The 16,636-nt window shown below is 37.0% G+C and overlaps 1 protein-coding gene across 3 annotated transcripts in view; it reads right to left on the reverse strand.

Moving 5' to 3' along the window:
• ACER3 (alkaline ceramidase 3) overlaps window positions 1-16,636 on the reverse strand; it is a 168,287-nt gene that overhangs the window by 22,646 nt on the left and 129,005 nt on the right. For all 3 annotated transcript variants that reach the window (XR_003972242.1, XM_030331630.1, XM_030331631.1), the window contains exon 7: window positions 7,163-7,221. Coding sequence is in view for 2 of the 3 variants with exons in the window: in XM_030331630.1 (XP_030187490.1) it covers window positions 7,163-7,221 (59 nt within the window). In the remaining variant the exon portion in view is untranslated. The remainder of the gene's footprint in view (window positions 1-7,162; window positions 7,222-16,636) is intronic.

A 16,636-nucleotide genomic window follows, 5' to 3' on the forward strand; every position in this document is an offset into this window, starting at 1 on the left:
CTCATGTGAATACATGTGATTGGCAGAACCTGAATGTATCTGGAAACTTACCTGCAAAACAAATATGGGAAATATAACTTACAGCTTTTCATTTATATTATAGGAATGAATTCTTTTTTTTTTTTTTAATTTTTTTTTTCAACGTTTTTTATTTATTTTTGGGACAGAGAGAGACAGAGCATGAACGGGCGAGGGGCAGAGAGAGAGGGAGACACAGAATCGGAAACAGGCTCCAGGCTCCGAGCCATCAGCCCAGAGCCTGACGCGGGGCTCGAACTCACGGACCGCGAGATCGTGACCTGGCTGAAGTCGGACGCTTAACCGACTGCGCCACCCAGGCGCCCCAGGAATGAATTCTTGACGAAGGCTGGAATGATAGTGAATGAGCTAATCTACCACATCTGCCATACCTGAGAAACCTGAGAAAGATTTAATTTGTCCTGCTAGGGAATTATTGTCCTTGAAGCTAAGGAATCATGTCTTCTATCATTTCAAGAAAATATGCACCTACTATCCCTTTGAATATCTCTTCTGTTTCCATTTTTGCCATTTTTTCCCTTGGAACTACAAAAAGAAGTATTATTTCTTTGTAATGCTTTATTTCTTTAGACTTGTCTTCCAATTTAATTAATTCTCTCTTCATCTGTGTCTAATCTACTTTTACTTACCTGTTGAGTTTATTTCAGTATTTTTTTCAATGTTAGAAGTTCTTTGATTCTAGGGGTTCCTGGATGGCTTAGTTGGTTGAGCATCCAACTCTTGATTTCAGCTTAGGTCATGATCCCAGGGTCATGGGATGGAGCCCCACATTGGCCTCTGCACAGAGCATGGAGCCTACTTGGTATTCTCTTGCTCCCTCTCTCTGTGCCCCTCCCCTATGCATACACACACATGCTCTCTTTCTCAAAAACAACAAACAAACATTAAGAAAAAAGAAATTCTTTGATTCTTTTTCAAATCTGGAATTTCACTTTTGATAATCTCCTATTCCTTGGTCACATTTTCATTTTCTCCTTCATTTCATTAAATATTTTCTAAATAGTTACTTTATATTTCAGCATCTGATTTGGGAGGCTTATTTATACTGATTTCGGTTTCTCCTGACTTTTGCTTATGCTAGCTTATTTCCTCTTCTGGTTTTGGAATTGATTGTGCACACTAGTTTGATCTCCATCCAATCTACAGAAATCTTCAAGGGCCTATATATGAAAGTACATTTTTTTAAAAGATGATTTACTTTTGCTTCTCTCATACATACTGGGGCTCTAGGAATGTTGGACCAATTTAAGGTAATTTTACACCTTGAGGTTTCCCGACAATAAAGAAACCTTGGGATTTAAATCCCAAACCTGTGTGAAGGAAGAAGAGTGACTACAAATTCTCAGGGTAGTCATTTTTCCTATGTAAAACTGAGGCTGAAGGACAAGGTGCCTTGTCACTGCTCATGATCTTAGAACTCATTTGTCAATTTAGTTTTCAGGTCCTTCTTTGGATTTGATGCTTTGGAATTTTCTTTCTTTCTTTATTTTTTTGAGCTCAGTTATGCATTTAAAAGGATGTTTGTGTGCTATATCCAGAATTTCTAGATGTTTTGTTACAGAATTTTCAGATATATCTTTTCAGACATAGTAAAACAAAACAAGACAAGTTCTAGAGTTTCAACCTAGTTAAAATTTTTTTTAATGTTTATTTTAATGTTGAGAGAGACAGAGCATGAGCAGGGGAGGGGCAAAGAGAGAGGGAGACACAGAATATGAAGCAGGCTTCAGGCTCCCAGCTGTCAGCACAGAGTCTGATGCGGGGCTTGAACCCACGAACTGTGATGTCATGACCTGAGCCAAAGTTGGATGCTTAACCAACTGAACCACCCCGGTGCCCCTCAACCTGGTTTAAAAAAATCTTTACTGATAAGCACTATCCTGAGTTTCACTAAGAGCTGAAGAAACTTATAATCTAGATAGGCAAGACACATATGTAAACAATGAACAGTATTAAATGGAATAATTACCAAATAGAATATAAGAAAGAAGCTGTGGCAAGGCAGATAGAAGAAAAATTTTATCTCCTAGGACTTCCACTGTTACACACTTTTTACAGGTCTGTCATTTGTGTTTCTAAAAGTATTGGTATCCTATCTATTAGACTTGATTTAAGGCAAGGACTGTATTTTATGCTTCTTTACAGTTCCCTAAGGTGCCTAGATTAAACAGAATAAATTAGGGATTTCTGCTTCTGGAAGATGAAACAGGTACACTTTTCCCTGTTCTTCCCAGTAAGTATAATTAAAAATCCTGAACATTATATAAAACAAGCACAAGAAGACTCTGAAAGGTGGAAAGAAGGCCAACTGGTTAGAGACTGGGACCTGAGTTACATTACAATAAATTCCATGTGTTTTCTTTTTGCCTCATATATCCCAAAGTGGGAACTAAAGATGCTAGCAACCCAGAAATGCCACTAGATACAGACAAAACAGCTCCAACAAAAACCTGCTCTGTCTAGCCAAATGACTAGGAAAGAGACACCCTAGCAAGACAGAAACTTACACAAAAACTAATATTCTATACTCAAACACCACAAAAAAACTGTAGCCTCAACCCCATCCATGCTGCAAAGACTGAATGGGGAGTCTAGACTTCCTTTCTCATCAGGCCATAAGAAGTTGGGACTAAAACAGCAGATTTGACATTCATGTTATTGGTGTCCTGGAAGGGGAGAAGAAAGAAGGCAGGGCTGAAAAAGTACTTAATGAAATAATGGCTGAAAACTTTCAAATTTAGACAAAAGACTACTTCCCCCAACAACAAAAACAGCATTATGAAGCCACAGACTCGAAGCTGAGCTATCCTCAAACATGTTAAACCCAAAAAAATTCATATCAAAACATACTATAGACAAACTTCTAAAAACTAAAGACAAGAAAAAATCTTGAAAAGAGTGACAGAGAAGAATACCTTACCTATACTATAGGAGAAAATGAATTTGAATGACAGGATTTCTCCTCAGGAAACCTGAGGGCCAGAATGAAGTGACACAACATTTTTCAAGTTCTGAAAGAGAACTGTCAACCTAGAATTCTATATCCAGCAAAAATATCCTTTAGGAATGAAACAGAAATCAAGACACATTCTCAGATGAAGGTTAGAGACTTTGGGACCTTAAAGAAGTTTTCTAAACAGAAAGGAAATGATGAGGTGTGGCTGGGTGGATGGGCTGGTTAAATGTCTGGCTCTTGATTTTGGCTCAGCTCATGATCTCACAGTTCATGAGACAGAGCCCCATGCTGGGCTCTGTGCTGACAGCATAGACCCTCCTTGGGATTCTCTCTCCTTCTCTCTCTCTGCCCCACCTCAGCTTGTGCTCTATCTCTCAAAATAATAAATAAACATGAAAAAAATTTAAATAAAAAAAAGAAAGGAAATGATGACAGAGGGAATCTTAGCATGTTAGAAAAGAAGAAAGAGAAATGTAAAGAGTAAAAATATGAGTAAATACATTTTTCTTCTCCTTTTTGTTTCTCCTCCTATTATGTTTTATGGTGGGGCAAAAATTGTAATACTGTCTGATGTGGTTATAAGTGCATGCAAAATGCATATTTTAAGTTGAGCAGGGAAAAGTACAGTTGTGGGTTAAATTTGTCCCCCTTGGGGTGCCTGGGTGGCTCAGCTGGTTAAGCATCCAACTTTGGCTCAGGTCATGATCTCAATGTTTCTGCGTTCGAACCCCACGTTGGGTTCTGTTCTGACAGCTTGGAGCCTGCTTCGGATTCTGTGTTTTCCTCTCTCTCTGCCCCTCCCTCTCTCTCTCTCTCTCTCTCTCTCTCTCCCTCTCTCTCTCTCTCAAAAATAAAGAAACATTTAAAAAATTGCTTTTTAATTTTTCCCCCTCAAAAAAGATATGTTGAAGTCCTAAGCCCCAGTACCTCAGAATGTGACCTTATTTGGAAATAGGGTCATTGCAGATATAATTAGTTAAGATGAGATATACTGGAGTAGAGTGGGCTCCTAATCCACTATGAATGATGTTCTTGTATGAAAATGGCCACGTAAAGACACAGAAATACAAGGAGAACCTCATGTCATGACAAATGCAAAGACTGAAATTATGTGAATAAATGTGTAGGAATGCTAAAGATTGCCAACAAACCACCTGAAGCTAAGAAGAATTAGAGATGGATTCCCCTACAGGTTTCAGAGGAATCATGGTCATACTGACACCTCGATTTCTGACTTCTGGCTTCCATAACTGTGAAAAAAAAAACTATAAACTAATATCCTTCATAATTATAAATGTAAGAATCCTTAAGAAAATATTAACAAGTATCATTTGACAACATATGAAAACAATTTTACACCATGACTAAGTGTGGTTCATTCAGATTACAAAGCTTGTTCAATATTTGAAAAGTAATCAATGTATTAACACCACACTAACAGACTACAGGAAAAAAATCATATGATCAAATCAATTGGTAATCTCAAGGAATCTACAAAAGTCTTCTAGAACTATTAAGTTCAGCAAGGTGGCAGAATACAAGATAAACATAAAGAATATTTTATTTCGGGGTGCCTGAGTGGCACAGTCGGTTAAGCGTCCGACTTCAGCCAGGTCACGATCTCGCGGTCCATGAGTTCGAGCCCCGCGTCGGGCTCTGGGCTGATGGCTCAGAGCCTGGAGCCTGTTTCGGATTCTGTGTCTCCCTCTCTCTCTGCCCCTCCCCCGTTCATGCTCTGTCTCTCTCTGTCCCAAAAATAAATAAACGTTGAAAAAAAAAAAGAATATTTTATTTCTATATAACAGCAATTAACAGGTAAATACAAAAATTTAAAAATAAAATACCATTTACAATTGCTCAAAAAATGGAAACTCCAAAATGCTGGCCAAAAAAAAAAAAAAAAAAAATCAAAGACGATCCAAATAAATGGAGAGGCGTGCTATGTTTATAGATTGGAAGACTCAACATAATTAAAAGATGTGAATTCTTTGTAAATTGATGTACAGGTTTAACGCAATTCCTATCAAAATCCCAACAAAATTTTAAATATAGACAATATTATGGTAAAGTTTTTATGGAAAGACAAAGGAACCTAAACAGCTAAAACAATTTTAAAAAGCAGTGAGAGGAATCAGTCTACATGACTGGAAGAGTTGTTTTATAGTTACACTAATCGAGAGTGTCACACTGGTGGAAGACACACAGATCAATGTAACAGAATAAAAACACAGAAATAGATCCATACAAATACATACAAATCATCTTTGAGAAAAGAGTAAAAGCAGTTCAGTGGAGAAATTTCAGATAGCCTTTTCAATCAGTGTTCCTGGGGGCAGTTAGACATCCATAGGTAAAAAAATGGACCTCAGCCTAAGCCTCATATCTTACATAAAAATTAACTAAAAATAAATTATGAACTCAAATGTAAAATATAAAACTATACAAAAATTTTAGGAAAAAAACCAGAATAAGTCTAGGGTTAGGGAATGAGTTCCTATATTTGACATCAAAAGTATGATCCATAAAATAAAAATTGATAAATTGGACTTTATCAAAATTAAAAACTTTTTTTGCTCTGTGAAAGACTCTATCTATAAAGAGTATGGAAAGACAAGGAAATAGATAGGGAGAAAATATTTGTGAGCTAAGTATTTGATGAAGGATTACTATCTAAAATATATAAAGAACTCTTAAAACTCAACTGAAAAAAAAGAGAAGACCAACAAAAAAATGGGCAAAGACGAACAAACATTTCAACAAAGAGGATATACAGATGGCAAATAAACACATGAAAATATGCTCATCTGTAGATATTAGAAAATGGGAATTCAAACTACAATGAGAGATTACCTATAAGAATAGCTAAAATTAAAAAGTGACAACACGAAATGTTGGCAAGAATGCAGAGAAACTGGGTTACTCATACACTACTGGTGGGAATATAAAATGATAGACCCACCCTGGAAAACAGAATGGCAATTTTGAGAAAAACTAAACATATAACCATGACACAACCTAGCAATTCCCCTCTGGGCATTTATTCCAGAGAAGTGAAAATTTATATTCATATAAAAACCTATATACAAATGTTTGCAGCAGCTTTATTCCTTATAGTCAAAAACTAGAAACAATCCAGATGTCATTTAACAGGTCAATGGTTAAACCGTGGTACATCCATAGCGTGGAATACTACAGGAATGAACTACTGATACACTCAACAATTTATACTGATCTCCAGTGAATTATGCTGAGTGCAAAAGACTGATCCCAAAGGTTACACATACTGTATGGTTCCATTTGTGTAATATTCTTGAAATTAAAAAAAAAATCTGGAAATGAAGGACAGATTAGGGGTTGCCAGGGGTTAAGGACAAGTGATGGGAGGGTGGGGTGAGACAGAAGTGGGTATGACTAAACAAGGGCAACACAGGGATCCTTGTGATGATGGAACTGTTCTGTATCTTGACTTTGTCAATGTCAAATCCTGGTTGTAATACTGTACTATACAGTTTTGCAAGACATTATCATTGGAGAAAATTGGTAAAGGGTATAGGAGGTCTCTATTATTTCTTATAATGCATGTTAATTCTACAATTACCTCAAAACAAAAAGCTTAATTAAGAAAGAAAAAACTAGAATAAACCCATAAATCATATTATTTATTGAGCACCTGCTGCTGTATGGCCATGCCCCATGGGAGGTACTCACATGAATATTATTTAATCTTCATAAACTCTATAAAGATTATGCTATTTCCTAAACCATCTTTCTGGAATACTGATTCTTTGTACATTAACAGCATTCCTTGAATAGTGTTTTGTAAAAAGGGTTCTGAGTCAACTAGTCTGAGAAGCACAGAAACAGTTTTTGTTTTTACTGTAGGACTTCTCAAGGCAATATACTAAGGTACGTTATAAATATTCAAAAGGAAGCCATCATACACAGCTTTCCTCAAATTAATTTTGGAACATTTGTTTTTACATAATGCCTGTTAACAACTTGCGTAAAGAACTAGTATTCCTTACCTTATGCCACAATAAATGTTGGTTTATAGTTTTCTATTAATATCCCTGCTGGTGTTGCATTTTATGTCTTATTTCAATTTAGCCTATAGATTTATTGCCTGAATGTAATCTAATCATGGTGTTGATGGTCCAAATTACTTACCATGTAACAATATAAATAGATCGAAGTACTAATGTGAAGACCAACATTCCATACATAACCTGAGTAAGAAAAGAAAAATGAAGTCAGTGAAATCACTATTCTTTGGCAAAGGAAGTATATTTTGCCTACAAAAATAGCCCTCAATAAAATAAAACATTTACTATCATTTGTTACATTTAAAGAACAGAATTTTAGCAGGTATCTTCTCCCATTCCAAAGGTTGCCTTTCAGTGTTGCTGACAGTTTCCTTTGCTGTGCAGAAGCTTTTTATTTTGATGAAATCCCAATAGTCTATTTTTGCATTTGCTTCTCTTGCCTCCAAAAACGTATCTAGAAAGAAGGTGCTACCACGGATATCAAAAAGGTTACTGCCTGTGCTCTCCTCTAGGATTTTTATGGTTTCAAGTCTCACATTTAGGTCTTTAATCCATTTTGAGTTTATTTTTGTGTAGGGTGTGAGAAAATGGTCCAGTTTCCTTCTTCTGCATGTGGCTGTCCAGTTTCCCTAACACCATTTGTTGAAGAGACTGTCTTTTTCCCACTGGATATTCTTTCCTGCTTTATCAAAGATTAATTGACCATATAGTTGTGGGTTTATTTCTTAGTTTTCTATTCTGTTCCACCGATCTATGTGTCTTTTTTGTGCCAGTAGCATATTGTTTTGATTGCTACAGCTTTGTAAGGTAACTTGAAGTCCAGAATTGTAATGCCTCTAGCTTTGCTTTTCTTCTTCAAGGTTGCTTTTAGCTATTCAGGGTCTTTTGCGGTTCCACACAAATTGTAGGATTATCTGATAAAGGGTTAGTATCCAACATATATAAAAATACTTTTAAAACTCCACACCCCGAAACCCAATAATCAAATTTAAAAATGGGCAGAGGGTATGAATAGACATTTCTCCAAAGAAGCATATAGATGGCCAACAGACACATAAAAAGATGCTCAACATCATTTGTCATCAGGGAAATACAAATCAAAACTATAATGAGATATCACCTCACACCTGTCAGAATGGCTAAACTCAACAAGAAACAACAGGTGGTGGTGAGAAAGAAACAACAAGTGTGGAGAAAAGGGAACTTTCGTGCACTGTTGGTGGGAATGCAACTGGTGCAGCCCCTTTGGAAAACAGCATGGAGGTTCCTCAAAAAGCTAAAAATAGAACTATTCTATGATCCAGCAATTGCACCACTAGGTATTTACCCAAAGAATACAAAAATACTAATTCAAAGGGATACATGGACCCTAATGTTAATAACAGCATTATCTCCCACAGCAAAATTATGGAAACAGCCCAAGTACCCACTGACTGATGAATGGATAAAGATGTGGTATACAGAGTGGCAGCTAGAATGGCAGTGTAGTAGGAGGACCCTAGTCTTGCCTCGTCCCTCCAGCATAGCTAGATAACTATCAAACATTCTCAATACCCAAGAAATAGACCTGTGGACAGATAAACTGTACAACTCGAGAGAGAGGAAAGGCCACAGGAAGGTAGGGCATGCAGAGATGTAGTTTGGGGGAGAAATGGATCATGGGTGCTGCAGAGGGGAGGGAGCCCTGGTTGCAGAGAAAGATGAGATAGAGAGGAGAGCACAGGAATGCACACAAGAATACTTTCCCAAAGCTACTTGATTATGAGGCTAGAGGGGCTGATTTTTGTGAGTTTTTTTTAATAAGCAGGGCTCAAAGACTAGAGTTTTGGAGATCTGTGGGCTTGTCTAGGATAGGGACCCGAGGGTACTGTCTTGCTCCTGTAGTGAAGGCAGGCAAGTGCTCCTGGGCAGAAAGCGTGATCTGAGGATCACCTGGGGCACATGGGGAGGTTAGTTGCTTTGCTCCTGGCTCTGGCGCAGCTGCCCTTCCAGGTCAAACCTGCATTGGTCCCAGTGTAATGCGACCCTCACTCAGAAGACCAGCATGAGTCCCTGCCACACCAGATTCCTAAAGTTTGGAGTTTTGAAAGGCAGCAGGCTTGGCTATGACGGAGCACAACGGACACTGTGCTGTTCCAGGCAGGCAAGCAACCTGGAGACAGACAGTGTGAAAATGGCGATCTAAAAACACATAGGACAGACAAAGGTTAATTATTCATTCTTCTGGGAGGGTTTCTCTGAAAGCAGCAAGGGTGGCCTTCCCTCCCTGGGGACTAAGGAGGTGGCTCATACCATTTCTTTCCCCCGGTCCTTAGCATAAACCAACTTTAGTAAACAGCACAGCACCAACACTAGCTGCCTAATGCTTATACCAGGTCCCACCCCTCTGTGATCCACTGGTAATGCTCTTCTTGGCAGGTGTGCTTAAGGAACAGTGCAGCAAGCCGCTTCCTGGAAGACCAGCACAAACTCCCACACACACATCTACTGACTACAGCATTCTGCAAAGCTTCTGTTCTGGTGGAAATAGCATCAGGTCTCATTTAACAAGCAGAACAGAAGACACCTAGTTAAAACTCACCACACTCTGGTCAAGGACCAAACACTGTCCATTGCAGGCAAGGAAAGCCTCTACAGACAACTGACCTGAGGGATAAAGCAGCCAAAACACAGTAGCAGAGTGGACGCAACACACACCAGAGACACTTCCTGAAGTGCCAGGCCCTGCACATTACATGATCTCTTCTTCATAAAGCCATTACTCAAAGATGCAGGAAACATAACAGGATTTATACCATACAGAAGACAGAGACCTAGAGAACATGCCAAGATGGAGGAATTCATTCCAAAAGAAAGAACAAGAAAAGGTCACAGCCAGAGCTCTAATCGAAACAGACAAAATTAACATTCTGCAGAATTTAAAGCAATAATCATAGAATACTCACTGGGCTTGAGAAAAGTATGGAAGACATTAGCGAGACCCTTACTGCAGAGATAAAAGAGCTTAAAAACAATCAGGCAGAAATGAAAAATGCAGTATCTAAGATTCAAAACCAACTGGATGTAATGACCACAAGGATGGAAGAAGCAGAGGAATGAACAAGTGAGACAGGATAGAATTATGTTAAATATTGAAGCTGAACAAAAAAGAGAAAGCAGAATGATCATGAGAGTAGACCTAGAAAACTCAGTAACTCCAAACATGGTAACATTCCTACTATAGGAGTCTCAGAAGGAGAGAGAGAAAAGGGGGAAGAAGGTTTGTTTGCAAAAAGCAAAAAACTTCCCTATCTGGGGAAGGAAACAGACATCCAAATCCAGGAGGCACAGAGAACTCCCACCAAAATCAACAAAAGCAGGCCAACACCAAGACATACTGTAGTTAAATTTGTAAAATATAGTGATAAAGTAAACGTGGTATGTATGTGTATACACACACACACACATATACATAAAATGGAATATTACTCAGCCACAAAAAAGAATGAAATCTTGCCATTTGCAATGACACGGATGGTGTTAGAGAGTATTATGCCAGATGAAATAAGTCAGAGAAAGACAAATACCATATGATTTCACTCATATGTGAAAGGCTGTTTTATATATATATAAACAACCATTTTTTGTATACTGTTTTGTATCATGTGACTTTGCTTTTTCAAATCTCTTCAAATTCTAATAATTTATCTGTAGATTCTTTAGATTTTCTATGTATACATTTGTGTATCACTTGTGAATATTTTTTTCATCCTACCAAACCCTACAGTACAATATGTATAGAACTACTGATAACAAGCATTGCCATCTCACACTTGATCTCAAAGGGAAAAATTTCAATAGTTCATCACTAAGTGTAATATTGGTGATAGGCTTAAATTTTTTTTAAATACTCTTTATCAGATTAAAAAGATCTTTTATATTTCTGATTTGCTCTAAGGGTTTTTAAAATAAATTAATATTTTATCAAATACTTTTCTGCATCTCTTGAAATATTATATAATTTTCTCATTTAATCTTTGATATGATTTTCTGATACTGGTTAATAGTCTACCCAACTTTATCTTCCTGGGATACATACAACTTAGGATGTTTTATCTTTTTTTTTTTGGATTTGGTTTGCAAATATTTTGCTTAGGACCTCTACCTAATTAATTTTAACTCTTTATACTGTTCTTGGTATTAAAGTTTTGCTAGCCTCATACATGAGTCGGACAGTAGCTCTCCTGTTCTCTACGAGAATCTGTTTAACATTGGAATTATTTCTTCTTGTGTGGTAGAACAGTCTAGTGAAGTTATATTTGTGGGTAGATTTCTGACTACTGATTCAATTACTTTTAATGGTTATAGGACAATTCAGATTTTCTATTCTTTTTTCTTTAAAGGTTGGAAAGATTCTTTTTTTTTAAAGCTTACTTATTTTGAGAGAGAGAGTGAGTGAGCATGGGAGGGGCAGAGAGACAGAGGGAGGGAGAGAATCCCAAGCAGGCTCCACATTGTCAGTGCAGAGGCCAACATGTGCCTTGAATCCATGAACCATGAGATTATGACCTGCTGCAATCAAGAGCTGGATGCTTAACTGACTGAACTACACAGGTGCCCCCAGATTTTCTATTCTTTATTAAGTTTCTGCAGGTTACACTTCTTCTAGGAATCTGTCTACCTAAAAAAAAAATACAATTTGAAATTTATTGGCATAAAGCTCCTCATAATATTCTTAACTTTTTAATGTCTGTGGATTTTTATGTGATATCCCCCTTTCATTTCTGATATTATTTGTGCTTGTCTTTTCCCTCATTAGTCAAATTCACCAAGGATATGTTCATTTATTTATTTTTGAAGAAGCAACTTACGGCTTTGCTGATTTTATCTATGGTATATTTGTTTTCTGTTGTATTCATTTTTGCTTTTTATCTTCCCAGTTTCTTGAAATATATGCCCAAACTCCCCTTGTTGGCTTTTTTTTCCTTTTCTTTTTTTGGTGTATACGTTTAAGGCTAGATATTTCTCTACAAGTATTAATTTTGCCAAGTCCTACAAGCTTTAATATGTATTTTCTTTCATTATGATTCAGTTCAAAATATTTTCCAGTGTCTATGATTTTCTCTGATCCATGTGTTATTTAAAACTGTATTACTTGGGGCGCCTGGGTGGTGCAGTCGGTTAAGCGTCCGACTTCAGCCAGGTCACGATCTCGCGGTCCGTGAGTTCGAGCCCTGCGTCGGGCTCTGGGCTGATGGCTCAGAGCCTGGAGCCTGTTTCCGATTCTGTGTCTCCCTCTCTCTCTGCCCCTCCCCTGTTCATGCTCTGTCTCTCTCTGTCCCAAAACTAAATAAAAAGCATTGAAAAAAAAATTAAAAAAAAAAACAAAAAACTATATTACTTATATTTGACATGGTTGCATTATAGTCAAAAAGTTTTTTTTAAATTTACATCCAAGTTAGTTAGCATATAGTGCAACAGTGATTTCAGGAGTAGATTCTTTAATGCTCCTTACCTATTTAGCCCACCCCCCCCCCACAACCCCTGTAGTAACCCTCCGTTTGTTCTCCATATATTCTGATTCTAATCCTTTGAAATTTAAGATGCTATGTGGGCAAGTATATGGTCAATTTTTGTAAATGTTCTCTAAAGACTTGAAAAATGTGTTTTTCCAACTGTTGGATGCAGTAGTTTACATTTGGGTTATGGGTCAAGTTTCTTAATCACGTTTTTAAATCTTTTATATCCTCTATCACTTACTGAAAGGTATGCATTAAAATCACCTAAGATTATAGATTTGTCTATTTTTCTTTTAGTTCTGTCAATTTTTGCATTATATACTTGAGAATTATATGTATTAGAGATACAAATTTTAAATTATCATAATTTTCTGATGAATATTTTTAATACTTATTAGTAATCTCTTCTTAATAATAGAAGTGCTTTTCCTTAAGTCTGTTTTGTCTTATAACAAAACTATACCACATATATATAACACATTATGCTTAGTGTTTGTATGGTACATACTTTTCCATACTTTCACTTTTAACCCTTCCACATCTTGATATTTCAGGTGGACTCTTTTATAAGGCCTTGCTATGACTTCTGCCTATTACTTATGGTCTCTCTACAATAGTAGAAAGCAACAAATATTTATTGAGCATTGTACTAGACCATGGGGATATAGTGGTGTGGAGTAAAGGGTTAATATCAAGCATTGACTGATATAGGCCTGGTTGAGAATGACCTCAGTCTCCCATCCTTGAATACAACAGTTAAGATAAATGAAAATGTTATGTTTGCTTCAGTTGTGAAGGATTGCACCTAGGTTGGAGGCTTGGGGTCTGCATGAGAACAGTATGAAAGGTGCTCATCATAAAGAATGGTAGGAAGGGTGCCAGGTCCAACTCTTGATTTTGGCTCAGGTCATGATCTCCGGGTGGTGGGATTGAGCCCTGTGTGGGGCTCTGCACTGAGCGTGGAGCCTGCTTAAGATTCTCTTTCTTTCTCTCTCTCTCTCTCTCCCTCCCTCCCTCCCTCCTCCCCTCTACCCTGCTTGAGCTCTAAAAAGAAAAAGAAAGAAAGAAAGAAAGAAAGAAAAAAAGAAAGAAAGAAAGAAAGAAAGGATGGTAAACAAAAGGGGCTGTAGCTTCCATGTGTTACAATGCCCTCCACTACACTTAGCTCTCATCCCTGGCAGCTCTGCATAACTTAGGTGGATGAAAGGGCAAAAAGAATCTGTATATAAGTAGCTCTGGATCTCTTGATGAGATGAAAATGTTATATTTGCTATATTTTCCACCTTGTATCCCTCTATAGAGCTAAATAAACACAGCATTAAATTAAAGCCGATTAGAGGCTGTCTGCCAGCTTGAATCTGTAACTGCAGCCATGGTGCTCTAATGGTGAACCACAAAGGCATCAATCCCTGCCCTCACAGCAAATGCTCTCACACAATCTAGTGTGAAAAGAGATAAGTAATCAGGCAATTAAAAATATAGTATTTAACTCCGTGACAAGAGCTATACAGAGTATTTTGTAAGCACTTATAAAAGCCACCTAATCTAGACTTAGGCAGATCAAAAAGACTTTTATGGAGGATATGATTTTTCATTTTATAATTGAAGCATTAGTAGAAACATCATTAATAATAACCAAAATATTATTTAATAGTTTATTTATTTTTGAGACAGAGACAGACCATGAGTGGGGGAGGGGGGAAAGAGAGAGGGAGACACAGAATCTGAAGCAGGCTCCAGGCTCTGAGCTGTTAGCACGGAGCCCAACACGGGGTTCGAACTCCCGGGCCGTGAGATTATGACCTGAGCTGAAGTCAGACGCTCAACCGACTGAGCCACCCAGGTGCCCCAATAACAACCAAAATATTATTAAGAGAAGCTGGAGGAAAGTAACTGGCATAGCTTATATTTTGGGGACGAAAGTAAGGATGTCTAGAATATGCTGTTGGAATGAAGAGTGGGAAAAATGAAGTCAGAAAGGTAAGCAGAGGTTTAAACTGGCTTTTCAGGTCATGTTAAAGAGTTGAACTTTATCTTAAAAGTAAAGGGAAGTCAATGGAAGTTTCAGCAATAGTGCAACATGATCACTTGTGTATTAGAAAGATATCCCTCTTGCTGGGTGGAGAATGAATTAGAGGGAGACAAGACTGATAGAAAACAAACCAATGACAAGGTACTACAGTAACCTAGGTGAGTAATGGGACCTGAACCAAGGTACTATCAATGGGAATGGGAGAGAAATGGACAGATTAAAGAGATGTTTAGGGCTTAGACTGATAATCAATTTGATATGGAAGTTAGGAAGAGTTGGGAAAGTCAATGATGGCCTGGTTTATGACTTTAGCAGTTAGGGTCCATGGTGAAACTGCTCCTTGGGTTAGGGACTACAAGAAGAGGAGAAATACTGGAGAGAAAAATGGTGATTTCATTTCTAGATAGGTTCAGAGTCTGATGTATCAGTGATATATTCATGTAGAGATCTCTAACAGAAGTTAGATATCTGGGTCTAAATCTTAGAAGAAAGTATCTGAGCTGAAGAAACAGATTTATGAATCATCACCATACAGAAGTCAAGGGGAATGGATTGTTCAGAGTATGTTAAAGACATCAAATAATGAATAAGGAAGAGACTATACTCTTGCACTGCAAGAGGGCTTTTCCAGATTAATTTTCTTCTTTCCACAAGCACGTCTATCCCATACATTCTGACTTTCTCCTAGGATCTGTGGCAGACCTTGCTAGTACCTACTCAGTATCCATTCTTTTTTTTTTTTTTTTTTTTTTTTTTTGGTCTTTACAGAAGACATTTTATCCAGTCGACAATATGTCCAGCTATATAAGCTTGATATCTCAGTCTCTCTTGCAGCTAGAGATAGACACAGGACCTTCACAACTTTTTTCTATGCATATTCTAATATTAGTTATTTTTGAGTAAAAAAAAAAAACAAATAGAATACATACTTGTTTGCTCCTTGTAATTTTCACCTAAAATTATTTTCATTCTTTTAAAAAATGAATCTTTATGATAATAAATTGAATTCCAAAGTAATCTGCTACAGGGTCATCATCATACAACGGAAGGAATATGGGCTTTGGAATAAAAAAAGACCTGGGTTCAATTTCCAGCTCTGCTAGTAACTAGGTGAGAAACACTGGACAAATCATTTAACCTTTCTGACTCTTGGTTACCTCACCTATAAAATGAAGATGGTAATTTCTATACAGGTTTGTTGACATTTACTAAGATAATAGTAGTTAAGTCTATGTATGAAAGAATATATAATACTCAGCACAAAGCAGATGTTCAAAAATGTCAGCTTCTTTTGCTTCTTTTCCAAGTGTGCTTACATTGGAATTTCCTTACATTCCTAATTTGTAATAAAATGGCACAAACATAACAGAATAAAATGTAAATAATAGTTATTTGCTTGAGTTATCTGCTTAAGTCCCTGTTTTTCAAACTGTTTATATAGTGTGTTGTTTCTTAAAAACCTTGAGGGTCAAATCAGAAGGGAGGGTAGTAAAATACTGACATGTCAAATCTAGAAATAATCTCTAGGAGACATCTACTTTGGCAGGAAGATTTTAAGCAATAGTACTCTTTGAGATAACAGAGGAGATCTCATCTGAGATATTCAATTACTGATTTATCAATTAGCTTAAAGAACGTTTACTAACTTAAAAGTTCTTTTAATCTACTTTCATGCATACTTTTTTAATGTTTTCTTAAGATATATTAATATTTCTACTGAATGTGGCAGGCATATGATTTTATTATTACCCTTTGCAAGGCCATCAAATTAAATAAATAGCATTTGGCTCTCTTTTGGAGATGTCTGGATCACTTTGGATTTAAATCAGTAAGTAGAATTGTTATCAGTATTCTCTCCCTCAAGGAAGCTGATCTGGTTAGCAAGATAACCATCCTGGCTTTGACAGATACTTTTACAGTGTTTATTAACTCTTTCCTTCTAATTGTATATCCCACATATCTCTCTAGTCCCTACTCAAATACCTCCTTTTAGAAGCTTTCTGTGATTATCATAGACAGAAACTTTCCTGTGTCATCTTACTTCTTCATATGTATTTTTAGTGTCATA

Source organism: Lynx canadensis, chromosome D1 (genome assembly GCF_007474595.2).
Source record: "Lynx canadensis isolate LIC74 chromosome D1, mLynCan4.pri.v2, whole genome shotgun sequence".
In the NCBI taxonomy this organism is placed as follows: domain Eukaryota; kingdom Metazoa; phylum Chordata; class Mammalia; order Carnivora; family Felidae; genus Lynx; species Lynx canadensis.